The 16,970-nt window shown below is 43.3% G+C and overlaps 1 protein-coding gene across 3 annotated transcripts in view; it reads left to right on the top strand.

Moving 5' to 3' along the window:
- Positions 1-16,970, top strand: part of LOC128263953 (meiosis regulator and mRNA stability factor 1-like) — a 518,128-nt gene that overhangs the window by 358,717 nt on the left and 142,441 nt on the right. For all 3 annotated transcript variants that reach the window (XM_052999232.1, XM_052999231.1, XM_052999233.1), the window contains one exon: positions 14,404-15,286. In XM_052999232.1, the coding sequence (XP_052855192.1) occupies positions 14,404-15,286 (883 nt within the window). The remainder of the gene's footprint in view (positions 1-14,403; positions 15,287-16,970) is intronic.

Genomic DNA, 16,970 nt, shown 5'->3' on the forward strand with positions numbered 1-16,970 from the left:
TATGGTGTGTTTAGCCATAGGGTGCACTTCAGACAATGTGGTCCAATCTTTCTTATTGCCTAGTTGTGCTGTGAAGTTCTGCTCGAAGATTAATTTGGCTGTCATTTCATCCCTAGGGTGGAGTATTAGGGGCACCTCACCTAAAAGATTAGAATGCAACCACTACCTGTGCCCTCAGTGCTTACTCTCAGGAGTGTAGCTTTTCGTTGAATTTCAATTACACAGTGGAGTGGTGTTAGCTCCATCAGAATTTCTAAGGCAGTTGTATGACAGGTCCTCATTGCCCCTGTCATGCATACGCAGGCAAGTCTTTGTAGCTTTCCTAGCTGGTTTTGCATGCTGGTGAGCTTAGCTTGTTTACCCCATGCAAGTGCTCCGTAAGTGAGGATTGGTCTCACGATCATTAAGTATAGCCATCGTATTATCAGAGGCCTGGTTCCCCAGGATTTCCAAGCAATTTTTCGACAGGTAAAGAGTGCTCTGTAACACTTTTCCAATGTCTTTTGGACATGGGAAGCGAAGTTCAGCTTACTATCGAAGGTGATTCCTAGATATTTAACCTCTCGGCTAGTTTCTATAGGAGTTCCTAGCAGTGAGATTTTTCTCATTCTCTGTAGTTTGTACTTCCCTGTGAAAGGAACGATGACTGTCTTAGCAGGATTTAAGTTGAGTCCAACCTCCCTGCACCAGTCTAGCGTTGTCTTTAGTCCGAGTTGGACGATGTCGCAGAGTGTCGTTTCAAATTTGCCTCTGGCGATTATCACGATGTCATCGGCGTATTCCTGACATTGGATTCCTTTTCCAGCAAGTTTGCTGAGAAGGTCATCTACTAGCAGACTCCATAGCAAAGGGGACAGTACTCCTCCTTGCGGGCAGCCTCTGCTGGTTGCAATTGTCACTCTATCCGAACCCAGTGTACATGTTGCTTGCCTGGATTCAAGTAGGTTGCCAATCCATTTGCTCGTAGTAACATCTATGTTCCTTCTGGACAGGGTAGCTCGAACTGCATCATGTGATGTGTTGTCGAAGGCTCCCTCTATGTCTAGAAAGGCACAGATAGCTATTTCTTTGCTGTCAATTGCCCCTTCTAGGATGCGACATAGTTGATAAAGTGCAGTGTCTGTTGAACGGCCTGCTCTGTATGCATGCTGTGTGTTTTGCAGCGGACAGTCTCTGAAAGCTGATCTTCTGATATTGTAGTCTACCAGTTTTTCCAGCGTTTTAAGACAAAACGAAGTTAAGCTGATAGGTCTGAAGGACTTTGGGCTGGTGATGTCTTTCTTCCCGATCTTGGGGATGAAGACCACCCTAGCGCTACACCATGCACTTGGGATGTACCCAAGGGCTAGGCTGCTCACCATTAGTCTTCTTAGGCGGGTTAGGTGTAGTTCCTGCCCCTGCTGTAAGAAAGCTGGAGAGATCATGTCTAATCCCGGTGATTTAAATGGTTGGAAGGTTCCAATAGCCCATTTGAGTTTCTCGGGCGTAACTACAGACTTGGCTGCTGCCCAGTTACTAGCTTCTGACCTAGGAGTTCTATGTTGATCACGCCTTATGTTTCCCGTAGTGGGAGTACTCCCCGGGAAATGCGTGTCAAATAGCATCTAATTTCTCCCGATCCGTGCAGGTGAAGGTGTTATTCCCTTTCCTCAGGGCAAAATTACTATCCGTTGCACTTTTAGCCATTGCTTTGTGCAGTCTCACAGAAGTTCCTATAGTTTTTCCGTTAGGCCTTCCTGATCTCTTTGTTGTAGAGCGTCAGGCTTTGCCTGTATAGTTCCCAGTTCCTATCAGTTTTTGGTTTGTTGAAGAGCTTTCGAGTGGTTACTCGTAGTCGTTCAAGACTAGCATTCCACCATGGTGCGTCTGTTTCCCGCTTCTGTCTGCCTAGAGGACAACTGTCTTCAAAGGCATTCACTATTTTGTGGCCTAGGTTGTCTACCGCTCTATCTAATTCCAAGGGATGTCTAGGGTATCCTGACGGTTCGTTGGAAAGATTGAGCTCTAGAGTTGACCTGAATTTGTCCCAGTTTGTTTTTCTGGGGTCTCTTTTAGGGTTACATCTTTTTGTGTTGAAGGCTACCTCAAACAAAATTGTCCTGTGGTCGAACATAGATTCTTCTGGTGACACATGCCAGTTCTTAATGTGGGGTTTAAATGAATTGGTTACTAGAGTTATGTCTAGCACCTCTTCCCGTACCCTAGTAACAAATGTCGGCCTGGCGCCGACATTACAGATCTCTAGGTTATTGTTTAAAATAAATTCTAGTAATTGCTCACCTCTGTTGTTGACATCCGTGCTGCCCCAGATCCACATCATGTGACATCGTTGGCATCACATCCTATGATGAGGGGGATCTTGTTCGTCCGGCAGTGGTCCACGAGCCCGGGTATTCCTGGCGGTGGACAGGCCTCCTCCCCGGCGGAGGCCACTGCTAGCTTCGGTGCAGCTTCTGTGCCGTTGATGGTTATGGCGACGCAGTCTCTGCTCATGAACTCTGAAAAGATACTATAATTGATATCTTTCCTTTTAACGATGCATGATCTGGGAGGTGATCCTCCTGGATCGCATATTACCTTAGTGTCCTTCGTGTACAGGCCTTTTATGCCATGGTGCCACCATGGCTCCTGTACAAGGGCTAGCCCGAGGTGTTGGGAGGTGAACATCCTCGCCAAGACAGCAGATGCTGCTTTGGCCCGATGGATGTTTACCTGGGCCAGCCGAGTGCTGCTTGTTGCAGCCATCACTCCGAGGTTTGGTGCTCCGTGATGTCTGGTGAAGAGAGAGAGCAAGTCTCTCCACCACCGTCTATCACGGTAACCTCGGCTTCTTCACAGGTGTCGTCCAGGAGGAGCTCCTGGGCCAGCTCTTGGGATGACATAGGGTGTCCATCCCCTTTGTCGTCCCCAATGTCCATGCTGGTGATGGATTGTTCATCCTGCTCCCCACTCTGCAACTTCGGCTCCACATTCAGTGGTTCGAGGGTATCCTCGACAGCCTTACAGATGCCGTTATTGGGCGTCTCTTCCGGAGCTTTCTTCGTCTTTTTCACACCGCTCACGGTGACGTGGCCAAACCGGAAGTTGAGCTTGTGGTCACGCTCCACTATCTCATCCCTTCCGGTCTGGTCCATCCCTACGACCAGGAGTGCACCAGCTCCGTCGTTCTTCCTGGAGATGACCTTTCAGGCGTCCGTCTCGACCCGGCTTTGGAAACCAATGAAGGCCAGTATCTCCTCATTGGTCCGGTCTGAGCTCCTCGGACAGAACAACCTGGCGTTCTAAGCTGCCGGGATGTCTGCTCCCGTGCGGGTTTCTAGGGGTACTCCCTTCCACTTCCGCAGCTGAGGTACGGCAGTCTTAAGCCACTCAGCTGAGCCTTCATCAAGGCAGTCGGTAATCAGGTAGCCCACCCTGAAGTGGATTTCCCTGAAAACGACCGGACCGCTCCACGCTGACGTGAGCATTTCGTCTATGACCGACTCCTGGAGCCCGGATAGTTCCTCTGCGGTCAGGCTGGCCGCCGGGAAACCCTCCGGGAGTATGGCCTCCCTGATAAGCGTGGCTTTCTTGGCAGCCTCCGCGTATGTCGGACGGGGTCCGATGACCGGTGGTGCCAAGCTAGAGGGTCGTCCTCCGGCGGTTGTCGGCTGCTGGTTTTGGCGGGGCTGGGAAGGTATCTTCCTGGCCTGCACCTTTGCCCTTTCTGCCGCTGCTGCTGCTGATGTGCTAGGCCCCTCTTGCCAAGGGACCCGTGAGGAGGTCTCACTAGCCCCTGTGCCGTGCCTAGACCTCTTGGGGGTATCTGTTGGTGGTGTGCGGCTGGTGTTCAGCCGTTTGCCAGCCGGTGCTGCCACCAATGCCGGCTGCTCCCTCGGCTCTTTGCCTTTTTAAAGGCCTCCTCCGGTGTCATGCCCTGCATGAGATACCTAAGGTACCACATTACCTCCGACCCTGGCAGGCCACAACTGTTGGGGTCGTCCAGTCCTAAGGGCTGTCCTAGAGCTGGAAAATGTTTTTAAGAATATTTGATATTTGCAATAGCTGAAAGGGTATATGAACTTCGGCTTGCTGAAGTTAGCTTCCTTTCTTGTTTTTCTTAGCTTTGTACTCTTTCACAAATATGTCCAACGGCCAGAGACTACCTGAGCACAAATCTTAAATGATGTAAACTGCGACATTCTTGCGCTTAGGAGAATTGAGCTTCGTTAGCATAGAACTATAGAGGTGCGATTCGAGCACCAAAAGAAGATCCGTATTTTTACTGCAGTTACGGATTACTTCGGCAACACATATTTTATTTTTGTGAGCCTCCTCTACTCTATCCGGTCTATATGGGAGGACCTCAAACTGGAGAGCAATACTCCAGAACTGGACGAATTAAAGAAATGAATAAAGTCTTTGTGACATAGGCATCATCGAATTCCTTTGACAACTTCTTTTTATATTACAATGGAAGTTATATGGTCAGAAAACTTAAGTTTTTGGATTGACCAATAAAACAAAATTCTACTTATCGTTACAAGCTAAAAAGAATATATCGAATGACCCGATTCCTACCATTAGTCAACATCTAATCAAATAAATAACTAAGGTTTCAAGGTTTTCACGACACGGACGGAATGAGTTCGTCCGAAGCAAAGATTTAAACCTCTCGTCAAACGGTTTCTTCATCTTATATGTAAAGAAATCGAAGGAACCAAGTGCATTACCGGCAAAGGTTGAGCAATACTACAAAACTTGCTCAAAAAAGGGAATGTAGTGCGATCAGGACCTTTTGTAATCAAAGTACTCGCTACTCCGTAATAAACGTTCGGTTGCTTATCTTACAGAACGCACGTCTCCTATTGCTATCAGAAAAAACACAATGAAGCAGAATAGCCATTTATACAGTTATGTTTTGCTTTGATTTCTATAAGAAAAACTAAGTAGCTTGTTAAAACGTGAACTTATTAGCGGAAATTAACAAGCTGCATTCCATACCCTAGTTGATCGGATTCCAAATCTTCGAAAGAAGGATACTCCATTCCGTTTAGCCATCCCTTTTGGAAAACCGCATCGTGATAACTTTTTATGCGTTGGGATCCTCTGCAGAATACCGCAACGTTCTGTCGGGAGGTTATCATCCAACTGGCAAACGACTATTTGCCAGCAGACATCCTCGCCCAGAGAAGATAACGGAGACTGTTAACGGATTCTAAAGCACTGATTTTGACCAATGCTTTGGAGCAATCGGTAGGTCATGCATATTCATTTATAATAAAATAAACATATTTCTGAAAGATGGATGTCACATCAAAGTCAGTCCGAAATCTGAGGCTGCAGTGAACTACCGCAGCTATAAGAGCTAGTACTTAAACCTCACCTTCGCCAAGGTAGAATTTCGGTATAAAGTTTTTAGTACATAACAAATTTCGATATTTTATATTCTTAATGCAGTTATAGATCTCTTCCGTAAGTGTTGGGAGCCCAGGAGGATGTCACGACTCATTAATACTAGAGAAACCAAGCCTGAAATACTAGAGAAACTAAGCCTGAAAATGTTGTTTCTTAAGTCGAATTTGGTAATGGAGAATGCTTAAAGTATTAACGGCATCCAGGTTCCAATACTAGTACTAGGAGACTTCCCTAGTACTATTGAAAGGATTGGACAACAGAATTTAAAACACTGCAGTAATAATTGCCCGCTGCTGTATTCTGCACAATTTTTTTATTGCCCATAGCCTTGCTAGCAACAGGCAAGGGGATACTGATATTTCTGAGCAGAGAGAGAAACCTCAGCAGTATGTTTAGCTTGGGGATAGCAATGAAAGTGCTGAATGTATTTGTCGTGCCTTAGGCCAGCATTTCATAAATGCAAAAATAGAGGACAACTGTCTTCAAAGGCATTCACTATTTTGTGGCCTAGGTTGTCTACCGCTCTATCTAATTCCAAGGGATGTCTAGGGTATCCTGACGGTTCGTTGGAAAGATTGAGCTCTAGAGTTGACCTGAATTTGTCCCAGTTTGTTTTTCTGGGGTCTCTTTTAGGGTTACATCTTTTTGTGTTGAAGGCTACCTCAAACAAAATTGTCCTGTGGTCGAACATAGATTCTTCTGGTGACACATGCCAGTTCTTAATGTGGGGTTTAAATGAATTGGTTACTAGAGTTATGTCTAGCACCTCTTCCCGTACCCTAGTAACAAATGTCGGCCTGGCGCCGACATTACAGATCTCTAGGTTATTGTTTAAAATAAATTCTAGTAATTGCTCACCTCTGTTGTTGACATCCGTGCTGCCCCAGATCCACATCATGTGACATCGTTGGCATCACATCCTATGATGAGGGGGATCTTGTTCGTCCGGCAGTGGTCCACGAGCCCGGGTATTCCTGGCGGTGGACAGGCCTCCTCCCCGGCGGAGGCCACTGCTAGCTTCGGTGCAGCTTCTGTGCCGTTGATGGTTATGGCGACGCAGTCTCTGCTCATGAACTCTGAAAAGATATTATAATTGATATCTTTCCTTTTAACGATGCATGATCTGGGAGGTGATCCTCCTGGATCGCATATTACCTTAGTGTCCTTCGTGTACAGGCCTTTTATGCCATGGTGCCACCATGGCTCCTGTACAAGGGCTAGCCCGAGGTGTTGGGAGGTGAACATCCTCGCCAAGACAGCAGATGCTGCTTTGGCCCGATGGATGTTTACCTGGGCCAGCCGAGTGCTGCTTGTTGCAGCCATCACTCCGAGGTTTGGTGCTCCGTGATGTCTGGTGAAGAGAGAGAGCAAGTCTCTCCACCACCGTCTATCACGGTAACCTCGGCTTCTTCACAGGTGTCGTCCAGGAGGAGCTCCTGGGCCAGCTCTTGGGATGACATAGGGTGTCCATCCCCTTTGTCGTCCCCAATGTCCATGCTGGTGATGGATTGTTCATCCTGCTCCCCACTCTGCAACTTCGGCTCCACATTCAGTGGTTCGAGGGTATCCTCGACAGCCTTACAGATGCCGTTATTGGGCGTCTCTTCCGGAGCTTTCTTCGTCTTTTTCACACCGCTCACGGTGACGTGGCCAAACCGGAAGTTGAGCTTGTGGTCACGCTCCACTATCTCATCCCTTCCGGTCTGGTCCATCCCTACGACCAGGAGTGCACCAGCTCCGTCGTTCTTCCTGGAGATGACCTTTCAGGCGTCCGTCTCGACCCGGCTTTGGAAACCAATGAAGGCCAGTATCTCCTCATTGGTCCGGTCTGAGCTCCTCGGACAGAACAACGTGGCGTTCTAAGCTGCCGGGATGTCTGCTCCCGTGCGGGTTTCTAGGGGTACTCCCTTCCACTTCCGCAGCTGAGGTACGGCAGTCTTAAGCCACTCAGCTGAGCCTTCATCAAGGCAGTCGGTAATCAGGTAGCCCACCCTGAAGTGGATTTCCCTGAAAACGACCGGACCGCTCCACGCTGACGTGAGCATTTCGTCTATGACCGACTCCTGGAGCCCGGATAGTTCCTCTGCGGTCAGGCTGGCCGCCGGGAAACCCTCCGGGAGTATGGCCTCCCTGATAAGCGTGGCTTTCTTGGCAGCCTCCGCGTATGTCGGACGGGGTCCGATGACCGGTGGTGCCAAGCTAGAGGGTCGTCCTCCGGCGGTTGTCGGCTGCTGGTTTTGGCGGGGCTGGGAAGGTATCTTCCTGGCCTGCACCTTTGCCCTTTCTGCCGCTGCTGCTGCTGATGTGCTAGGCCCCTCTTGCCAAGGGACCCGTGAGGAGGTCTCACTAGCCCCTGTGCCGTGCCTAGACCTCTTGGGGGTATCTGTTGGTGGTGTGCGGCTGGTGTTCAGCCGTTTGCCAGCCGGTGCTGCCACCAATGCCGGCTGCTCCCTCGGCTCTTTGCCTTTTTAAAGGCCTCCTCCGGTGTCATGCCCTGCATGAGATACCTAAGGTACCACATTACCTCCGACCCTGGCAGGCCACAACTGTTGGGGTCGTCCAGTCCTAAGGGCTGTCCTAGAGCTGGAAAATGTTTTTAAGAATATTTGATATTTGCAATAGCTGAAAGGGTATATGAACTTCGGCTTGCTGAAGTTAGCTTCCTTTCTTGTTTTTCTTAGCTTTGTACTCTTTCACAAATATGTCCTACGGCCAGAGACTACCTGAGCACAAATCTTAAATGATGTAAACTGCGACATTCTTGCGCTTAGGAGAATTGAGCTTCGTTAGCATAGAACTATAGAGGTGCGATTCGAGCACCAAAAGAAGATCCGTATTTTTACTGCAGTTACGGATTACTTCGGCAACACATATTTTATTTTTGTGAGCCTCCTCTACTCTATCCGGTCTATATGGGAGGACCTCAAACTGGAGAGCAATACTCCAGAACTGGACGAATTAAAGAAATGAATAAAGTCTTTGTGACATAGGCATCATCGAATTCCTTTGACAACTTCTTTTTATATTACAATGGAAGTTATATGGTCAGAAAACTTAAGTTTTTGGATTGACCAATAAAACAAAATTCTACTTATCGTTACAAGCTAAAAAGAATATATCGAATGACCCGATTCCTACCATTAGTCAACATCTAATCAAATAAATAACTAAGGTTTCAAGGTTTTCACGACACGGACGGACTGAGTTCGTCCGAAGCAAAGATTTAAACCTCTCGTCAAACGGTTTCTTCATCTTATATGTAAAGAAATCGAAGGAACCAAGTGCATTACCGGCAAAGGTTGAGCAATACTACAAAACTTGCTCAAAAAAGGGAATGTAGTGCGATCAGGACCTTTTGTAATCAAAGTACTCGCTACTCCGTAATAAACGTTCGGTTGCTTATCTTACAGAACGCACGTCTCCTATTGCTATCAGAAAAAACACAATGAAGCAGAATAGCCATTTATACAGTTATGTTTTGCTTTGATTTCTATAAGAAAAACTAAGTAGCTTGTTAAAACGTGAACTTATTAGCGGAAATTAACAAGCTGCATTCCATATCCTAGTTGATCGGATTCCAAATCTTCGAAAGAAGGATACTCCATTCCGTTTAGCCATCCCTTTTGGAAAACCGCATCGTGATAACTTTTTATGCGTTGGGATCCTCTGCAGAATACCGCAACGTTCTGTCGGGAGGTTATCATCCAACTGGCAAACGACTATTTGCCAGCAGACATCCTCGCCCAGAGAAGATAACGGAGACTGTTAACGGATTCTAAAGCACTGATTTTGACCAATGCTTTGGAGCAATCGGTAGGTCATGCATATTCATTTATAATAAAATAAACATATTTCTGAAAGATGGATGTCACATCAAAGTCAGTCCGAAATCTGAGGCTGCAGTGAACTACCGCAGCTATAAGAGCTAGTACTTAAACCTCACCTTCGCCAAGGTAGAATTTCGGTATAAAGTTTTTAGTACATAACAAATTTCGATATTTTATATTCTTAATGCAGTTATAGATCTCTTCCGTAAGTGTTGGGAGCCCAGGAGGATGTCACGACTCATTAATACTAGAGAAACCAAGCCTGAAATACTAGAGAAACTAAGCCTGAAAATGTTGTTTCTTAAGTCGAATTTGGTAATGGAGAATGCTTAAAGTATTAACGGCATCCAGGTTCCAATACTAGTACTAGGAGACTTCCCTAGTACTATTGAAAGGATTGGACAACAGAATTTAAAACACTGCAGTAATAATTGCCCGCTGCTGTATTCTGCACAATTTTTTTATTGCCCATAGCCTTGCTAGCAACAGGCAAGGGGATACTGATATTTCTGAGCAGAGAGAGAAACCTCAGCAGTATGTTTAGCTTGGGGATAGCAATGAAAGTGCTGAATGTATTTGTCGTGCCTTAGGCCAGCATTTCATAAATGCAAATATTCTTTAGTGTACAAACTTCTTAAATTTATTACAACATATTTTATTTACAGCGCAGTTCGCAAATATGCAATTAAATAGTATTATTAATTAAAGATGAAAATCTACGAATTGACAAAGTATATGCGGCTTATGAGGATGCATTTGTAAAATGTTTTCCATTCACTCCATAATATTGTTATAATGCTTTTACTATAAAGCGTACAAAAAACACGAAACATTAAAATTATCACTGCGATTCAATAAAAAACTAGAAATTTATACTTATCAAACATTTGAACTATATGTTCTTCAGTTTCCTTCTATTTTAACCTAAGCACATATAATGTAAGTCTCAAAATTTTTAATTTTAATGCAAAACATTTGTCCGGTGCATGAATAAATAAACTATGAACAGTACCGAGTCTCGAACATACAACATATAACTGTCCATATGAAAAACACGATTCTTCTAAATTTTTCTTGCATGAGCTTCTTCAAATCTATTTCGTTAACGTCGCATTGCACTTTGTGATATTCTTTGTTACAACATGCCCCAAACATACGTCGACCTATGTTTAATTTTAAAAAAATTTTTCATGGTATTTTTAAAAACACCTTCACTTTATAAAGGAAATAATTATATGCTCACATTTGTTTTTTCTTCGATCTGTCACATTTAACAGAAAAATCTTTAAGTCTGTCGCTACGTTAACGGGCGGCTAGCTCAGAGAGGGTTCGTTCCACCAAATTTATATTGGGTGACCTTTGACCAATGAATAACGCAAGAGTTCTGTTGGGATCGTAACGGTTTTTATTCGTCTCCTTATACAAGCCTCGCGGCTCTTCAGCTGCTGTTGCTCCTCGTCGTCGTCCTCTGCGGCGTCGCTCCTCGTCGCTGTCCTTCGCGGCGTCGCTCCTCGTCGTCGACTGCTTGCTGGTATCTGACTCGTGACGGCTCCTTCGAGCCTCTGGATATTATGCGAACCTTACTGTCGGGACCGGCAAGGTGTTTCGCCTAGCAGGTAGAACGAGGTTCTGCCTTTTCGCCTAGCCACCTTTATCGCAGGCTCCCTAAGTTGGTCCGGATTGTGTCGGCAAGGTGTATCGCCTAGCAGGTTGAACTAGGTTCGACCACTTCGCCCAGCCACCTTTATCGCAGACTCCACGCAAGGACTCCCTGAGCTCGATTTAACCACGACCTAGCACCCGTTGGATCTCAGCGTTGAAGCCTCAGCCTTGTAGACTCTCAGTCGTTCGGCGTCTCGACTTTGAGATCTTGATCCTGGTACTCGGCACTTGATTAACTTGCTACTGGTCTCGCGTACACGCACTCGCTTTGATTCTCGCACTATTACTTCCTCGTGTGCTGCGCTTGCGCCGCCTTTTATAGCCTTTGATGGTCCCGATATTTCCCTTTTCCAGCTCGCGTGATCGGGTCTAAGGTCCACTGCCGCACCGTTAGTTCACGGTGCGTCCTCTTTGCGCGGGTCCGAAGTCCGCCAATTTACCGTTCAACCCTGTTGCCCTTGCCGTGTGAGGGTCCAATGTCCAGCGTGGTACCGTTAATTCATGGTGTCTCCGCTTTGCCCGGGTCCAAGGTCCGCCAATTTACCGTTTGACCTTGTTGCCCTTGACTCCTCCGGCACTCTCGCCTCCTTCGCTGTTGCTATGCAGCTCTCCTGCCTCGGAATATGTGGGGAGTTTTAAGACTCCTCACAAAACCATGTTTTGAACATTTTCGGACCTTCAAAGTGTTTAATGTAAAAGATTTGGATAAGATTGGTCAAACGGTTCAATAGGACGTTTTAATGCGTAGGTGTGTGCGTGGATGGAGTGCAAATAGGACAATGTATGGCTATAAACCATCCTTGAACTAAGTCCAACATATTATGAAAGGTTTCATAAAATTCAGTTCAGTTTATGAGTGATAGAATTACAAAGAAAGTGGCATTGAATTGTATACATGTCAAAGAAGAAGAATAGTTTTCGCCAGCTTCCTCTCCTCCACCTACACCTGCTTGGCGTTCTCGGACTCCCAACCCCTCTTCTTTAGAGGTTCGGAGGTCGTTTCCGCAAGTCCTACTTGTACTTCCTGCTGATGTTTACCATTTTATTATTCACCTCGGCGTATGTTAGCCCGTAGTCCTTTACCATTTCAGCTTTCTTCTTATATATGTGGGAGTTTTGAAGCTCCCCGAGGCATAAGTAAATGTTCTTCCCACAATGCTAGTAGCTGTAAAAATGCAATGTTGCTTCAGACAAATCGCTTCTCTGTGTTGCCATTAATAGGTTTTACTTCGCTTATGTCGAATATAATTGTTAACGCAGATCTTTTTTTGTTATTGTTTACGGTTCTTAGTGTATCGAAATGAGAAATATCGAGTAAAAACCAAGAAAACTGCGTTTAGTCTTAAACGCAATAACACAACAAGTCAATGAAGCAACTCAAGTGTTAATAAGGTCTTAGACCGGGGTACAGGGAACTAATTGCCGTCTCCTAGTACACGGCTTCATGTTTACATGAGTTCGTCAGAGTTGCCAAAGCTCACACTCTCTATTTGGGATTAATAAGCCAGTTTTACCCAAGAGACATCAAATGGGATATATTTTGAAGAGCAATATATATCTTTAGAAGCCCTTAATGGCCTTAAACGAACTTTGGGAAATCAAGGTGAAGTCAACTAAAAAAAAAATTTCAATCGCATGTAATCATTTTCCACCAAAAGTCATTTAATAAGGTTATGCCCACAATTACTACTTATGTCGGTTGGTAACAGAGCCTCGTATGTAATGTCGTTCAACTTTCTGAGATCTCTCCGCCCTCCGACGCAACTGGGGTATGTCCAAATGTATAAATTTATTTCGCGAGCAAACAGAAAGCGGTTCTTTCTGCCTTAATCCAGGTGCTCCATCTGGTTGCAGTTTATCAAGTCCGCGCATTGATTGACTCTAGTTCAGAGGCTAGCTTTATTTCGGAAGCGTGCCACATATATTAAAATATGAAAAACAAAGATATAGAACGGTAGAGGAGCCAAATAGAACGACCATGTCCGTAATTTGTTCATCATTTTGCGTCGATAATTTTTTCGGTGGTCCAAGGATTTAATCTCCCCTTTGCTATATTAAATACAATTTGTACACAAAAACCTATTAGCTTAACAACACCATAGTCGAGTTTAGAGACGGACAGTCACACGGACGACTTTGGACCCTGATTAACAATATATAATTTATTGGGTAGGAAACGCTTTTTTCTACCTGTTACATAATTTTCAACAAACAATTGTATTCGTGTATATTGTATAAATATACCCTTTTACTTAAGAGTAGCGGATATAAAAATGAACATGACGTAGCTTTATAAATTATCTACAAAATAAGCAAATATAATTTTGAAAAAGTCACGTAACTTTCTTAATGATCGTCCAAATATTACAATTATTTTAAAATTTAAGTAAAACTACGCCGTTATATTCACTTGGTCAAGAGCAGCTTCCAGCAATAAAAAGTATCGCTCTCGAAAAAATTTACAGTGACACACATACGTGATTTTTAATGGCTTGGAAACTTCTTAAAAGAGCCAAAGACTCTGCAGTCATAGAGTTAAAGGGTATATTCAATTTAAAGTCCAAAAAAAGAAGGACGACTTATGAAAATTTAATACTATTTTGTATTAACAAACGCAAAACTTGTGACTGCAGTAGGATTCGAGATAATTTATTTGCGATAACTTGTGGAAAACTTGTGCGAAAATGCGACGACGAAAGGGAGTGGTTACGATGATGTTCAACTGATCACTAACTTTAATATTCCAATAATTTCGCTTAGAACCTAACTTATGCTAAGGTGGCGAGAGACGGGGCGAATTCGCAAGATCGAACGGACAAAAGCTCTATTGGCTCCCGCTCTCGCCCTACAACTAGTGACTTCAAATAAAAGCGCCAAGTGCGCAAAAAACTTAAATAATTATATTTTTTTTTAATGTGTAGCTTTTTTTTATATTTTAGGTATCTTAAAAATAGCCAGTCCTCAACGCCCCTTAAAAAAAGGTGGCTTTCGGTAAACATCCTAGGGCATCACAGAGACATATCAATAATATAAATCATATTGTTTTTTGAGCAGGGACCGTAATGAAAGTAAGTTTTATTAATAAAATTAGTTGTTATTAAAGTTTTACATAAAATCTCACAAAATAACGATTATTTGTTGAGTTTTTTTTTCATCTTGACAAATAACGCTTGACTTGTAAGTTTTATTCTTTGATAAAAAAAAAAACTTTTTCCTTGAGTTTTATTATTTTTTTTTTTTGATTGAAAATAAAACATTACTTGAAATGGTTAAGGTGCCTGCGAAGTATAAAAAAACCGTTTTGTGAGAACCTGTTGATTTATTTATGGGAAATGTAGATTTGGCGTTAGTAAATTCACCGACGCCATAAATGACATTCGTGAGAAAATCCACTTAACGTAATATTATCTAAACTCTTTCTTGCTAAGTTTTATTTAAAAAAATTTAATTTAAACAATTTACCCTATTAATTTCATTGTTTTTTCTTCTCGTTTTATTTTCTGCTTCATCTTGTTAGCTGGCCTTACGACAGATCTGGGAGAGGTGAAAGTGCGTTTTACGAGTTTGGACACCTCCAGTCCCAGCTTTATCAACCACAATCTAAAGCATTGCCACCCGCCGCTTTAAACACTATCAACGACACTCCTGGGACATTAGGAGCAAGCCAATTGCACTTAAAAAAAAATTGGATACCTGGATACACTCCACCTTCCGAACTGCTTACAGGAAAGTACCTAGTCGGAGGTCAAGTGCCGACACAATTTACACTCCTACCAATGCCCGGTCATCTGAATGTGTGCCAGTATGCACGTGCCAACGATACTACCTCCTGCTACAATCGTAACCGATACATGCCGTATAATACCAATCGAGCATCCGTGGCTGCAGCTATTTCCGGGCAGTCTCAGCTCCGAAGCCATCCAAAGCCCAAGCAGCAGCCGGTTGCAGCGTTACCCTCTCAAACATATCAAATGAACGTTCCGATTTATCAGAGCAAGAGTGCCCTAACACAGACTATGTCCTCCGCACCAATAGCAGACAGCGGTCCCTCGAAAGGATCTCTTAGTATCGTCAGCAATAGCCGTTTAGTTGCAGATATTTCCCTCACCAACGGCAACATCACGGTTGCACCTAAAGCGGAAAAGTATTTCGCCGGGGCCATAACAAAAGCGGTAGCCACTGAAATAGTAACTGGCGATGGAGGGCCAAATTGTGAAGCGGTTGCCAAGGTGATGGAGCCCAGCGACACAGTAACTTTACAGATCACCAATCTAGACTACTCGCTGGACGAGTCAAGACTCCACAGCTTTCTAATGAATCAACTAAAACCCATTACCCCGGTTGTGTCGCTAGTCTTCGAGGGAAGTTCCTATGCCAAAGTTACTGTACCGGATCTTTATGTGAGAGACTTCTTATCAATTCATTTATACTAAAGTACTGTAGGAGTGGAGTCACAGTTTTTTTACAGTATTTGAATTTTTTTTGTGTAATGGTAACAAACTGAAAAAATTTTTTCTTGCCAGCTTTGTTTTATTTTATATTTATTTATATTTTTATACCCTTGCAGAGGGTTTTATAATTTCAGTCAGAAGTTTGGACCGCAGTGAAGGAGACATTTCCGACCCTAAAAAGAATATATATTCATGATCAGCATCACTAGGCGAGTCGATCTAGCCATGTCCGTCTGTCCGTCCGTTTCTACTCAAACTAGTCTCTCAGTTTTAAAGCTATCTGCATGAAACTTTCCCAAAAGTTGTCTTCCTATGCAGGTAGTATATAAGTTAAATTTCATTAAAATCGGACGACTATAGCATATAGCTCCCATAGGAACAATCGGAAAAATAAATGAAAAAAAATTTTACTTTGCTGTTTTTTAATTTATTTTTTAGTTCTTCGACATATAGTAATGGTTAAATATTTCCGAATTACGGTTTAAATTTAATCAAAATCGGACGACTATAGCATATAGCTCCCATAGGAACAATCGGAAAAATAAAGAATATTTAATAGCTGCAAGGGTATATGAACTTCGGCTTGCCGAAGCTTGCTTTCTTTCTTGTTATTTAAATATTTTAGAACAAAAAAAATGGTATTCCATTCTTGTTAGTTGTTTCAACAACATAAAAATAATTATTTTTTACTTTAAGACAGATATTTGGCGTGACACATCCAAAACTGGTTCGATATTATCAAAACAAGGAAAACACTGATTTTATCTTAGTTCTCATAGTTACACTTCTGGAAAAGGCCTTATAACTGGTGATCGACATCAACAAGATTAAGGGGTTATATACAGTTGAATTAAAAAAAAATTTTATTTATTTTATTTATTTAGTGTAAATAAAATTAGGAATTCACACAGACAATTTCAGATCGTTCCGGATAATTTTTTCGAAGTTACACGCAAATTTTAAAAAGCGTTTCCGAGCGCTGGATATTACAAGTTCAAAGTCGGTGATCAACGAATTTTAGCTCGAGCTTCTTAAATATATATAGCGACATATCCATAATCCCATATAACTCTTATGCACATGTCCACACGCCTACACACACATACACCCTTAGTACCCCAATCAGCCAATATAGAATGTACAAATGTACCCAAGCCCTAGACTAAACATCCAGAACGAATCAGCCGATATCTAACTGCAAATGTACCCCAGCCTTAGACTATACATCCAGAACGAATCAAATTACGTTATCAGTAAGTTCCCACACTGTCGGATCCCAATGGAAAATTACCATGCGAGCAAAACCCCAAGATTCTTAACCAACAATCGGATTGAGTGGCTGGTGCATTATCAATCAACAATCCAAAGGGCAATTGGAAAACTCACTCAATTACCGCCAACTCCACTCATAGAAAGCTCTAAAGCTGAAAACCGAGGTATGATCGTCAAAGAAGTTTAAGTTAAGGAGCGAGTTCAGTTTGAGACCTAAAACAACTAGGACGTGTTCTTCCAAATAATAATAATTGTACTAGTTGATAAAAAAAATTAAATAAAGTTATTTTTATGTAAAACTTACAGTACGAATATTTAATTGGCTCAGCCGGTAGGTGAAAAGTTAAACATCGGTTTAAAC

This window comes from Drosophila gunungcola, unplaced genomic scaffold (genome assembly GCF_025200985.1).
Source record: "Drosophila gunungcola strain Sukarami unplaced genomic scaffold, Dgunungcola_SK_2 000033F, whole genome shotgun sequence".
Classification (NCBI taxonomy): Eukaryota; Metazoa; Arthropoda; class Insecta; order Diptera; family Drosophilidae; genus Drosophila; species Drosophila gunungcola.